Here is a 2,171-nt window from a genome sequence, read left to right on the forward strand (position 1 = left end):
AACCGGGAAGCGCAACTCAAGGCTATCCGGACCCTCAAGCAGTGAGCCACGATGGAGGGGAAAGGGAATCGACTACCCAAGCGTTGCTAACGGGGACCACCATCAAGTCTCATGGGATCCCATGTGACCACTTATTTGAATAGCTCAAATTTCACTGGATTTAAAAACTATTTGAATGGCTCAAATTTCACCGATGCGAAAAAGTGCGCCTACGTGACTAAACTCAACTCATGTGTCATCTCCAAATCTTCAGAAAAGAACAAAGACGATAACCACATCAGAAAAGGACCACACACATTGCATCACATCATATTAAAGTGCTAGTACACATAAACATATTGCTAACTTGCTTTTGTTCCATTTTCCTGAAATTTCTGACAAACCTACATACCTATAAACAGTAACAACAACATAAGTTCAGTTGCTTGACCAGGAAAACACTGACATTTGGGTCCTTATGGGTTTTAGGTACTACTAGTAAATTACGATACCACCCCGGTCTATAAAGGAAAGGTAATCATTATTCATTCTCATCCTCCTGCCAGCACAACTATGGAAGCTGAATGGTGGGTCACCTATCACAAGATGCAGCTACCACAGCGCCGCGACAGGGCACCACCCTTCTTGGCATTCACATTTTCCTTGGACTGCTCCATCATCTTCTCCACTAGCTATAAGAAATAAAAGATCACAGCCACAAGGTGTTTTCATCAGCACACACACATTGACTATTTGAAGACCTAGCATTTAGATTGTCACAAGCAATTGGCAAGTGATGGCGAGTGTAGGAGAATTGCCACATGATGGTGGGAAAATGTACATACCATTTGTTTCTTGGTCAGCAAAATCGTATTCTGCAACAAAACGGTGAAACTGTTTAGTAACGGTAAGAACTGAAAAGACTAAGAAAACTGAATTTTCTCATGGTTTTCATTGGTAAGAAACTTCGTACCTCCTCAGCTTTCAGACGAGCGTTCTCCTCCTTGAGGTGGTTTAGTTCGGCTTCAAGCTCCTTGGTATAAGCATGTTCGGTTAAGAAATACAGAGAGTGTAAGTGTCACCAACCTTGTTACCAATTACCATTTTGGCAGCCAAGTAAGTACCTGCTTCCTACCACTCGATTGTGCAGCTGAATCACGGTTCTTGATCATGCGGTGGTGGCGGCGCTCAATGCTCCTCTCACAGGACTGATCCTCCGGAGCGTCGCGCTTCCGCGCGCCGCCATTCTCCATCATCGCTCTGTCGCCCATACAGTTCATGCACAAACACTCTAGCATTTATCAAGCAATTGGCGATGACTAGGTCATCTATATATGAGTATATTGACTTAGGAGTCAAATGAGAACATTTGATCATAGGTCATACTCATCGTTTAAACACAAGTGGGGTTACCACTTTTACATAAAGCATTGTTGTGTTCACACCATTAGATTTGCTTTAGCTCAATTGATTAGAGTAAAGCCCCCCCTAGATGTGATATCCCCCCTAGGAGGGATCAACTAACCTTGGGTTTGTCGATGATGACTTCATGTAGGTGTTGAATATGTGGATGCTGAATGCTGATGTAGATCATTCGGAGCAATCCTTTGGAGTGAGTTGCACTTTCAATACCTACACGGGTTAGTCCCACAAGGAACAAACAAGGATATCCATAGACATAGAGTGATGTGTACACAAGATGATGTCCATGGAAGCATTAGGTTACCTTGTCCCTTGTCTTACCAACACGAGGGTTTGTGACTCCTTGAACTAGTGCAAGATATGGAAGTTGTTTGCACTTGTCCTCGCCAAAATGATGTGAGTGAAGTATGTTGGCGGAGTCACCCTCAAGAACTCTCTAGTTCTTGTTCTTCGGGATCCACACCATCTTGATGGGAATCCTTGGAGTTGTAGTCGTACTTGATGAAGTAGAACTTGATGTAGTCTTGGGAACCCACTTGACCAAGCTTTGGGAGCTTCCTCGAATGCATCAATCTCCTCTTGAAGCTTGTCCTTCCCTTTTTGCTTGTTGTCTTGTGGTGGAGGATCATCTTGAGATTGTGTTCCTTTGAAAGAAGTAGGATCATACTTATCTTGTTGAGGAACAAACTTCGTCTTGGGGTATTGATCTTCTTCCCACTCAACTCCATTGTCATTGAACTTTCATTCGAAACCAACACCTTGATTCTTCC

At 43.3% G+C, this 2,171-nt stretch overlaps 1 protein-coding gene across 1 annotated transcript; it reads right to left on the bottom strand.

Annotated features, from left to right (window-relative positions):
• Positions 1–228: 228 nt before the first annotated feature.
• Positions 229–1,259, bottom strand: LOC125532709 (bZIP transcription factor ABI5 homolog). Its single transcript, XM_048696660.1, has 6 exons — positions 1,104–1,259; positions 953–1,024; positions 825–854; positions 583–671; positions 347–391; positions 229–247 (listed from the first exon to the last, which is right to left on the bottom strand). Exons 1-6 carry the CDS (start codon positions 1,257–1,259, stop codon positions 229–231), a joined length of 411 nt encoding a protein of 136 aa, XP_048552617.1.
• Positions 1,260–2,171: the final 912 nt, after the last annotated feature.

This window comes from Triticum urartu, chromosome 1 (assembly GCF_003073215.2).
Source record: "Triticum urartu cultivar G1812 chromosome 1, Tu2.1, whole genome shotgun sequence".
In the NCBI taxonomy this organism is placed as follows: Eukaryota; Viridiplantae; Streptophyta; class Magnoliopsida; order Poales; family Poaceae; genus Triticum; species Triticum urartu.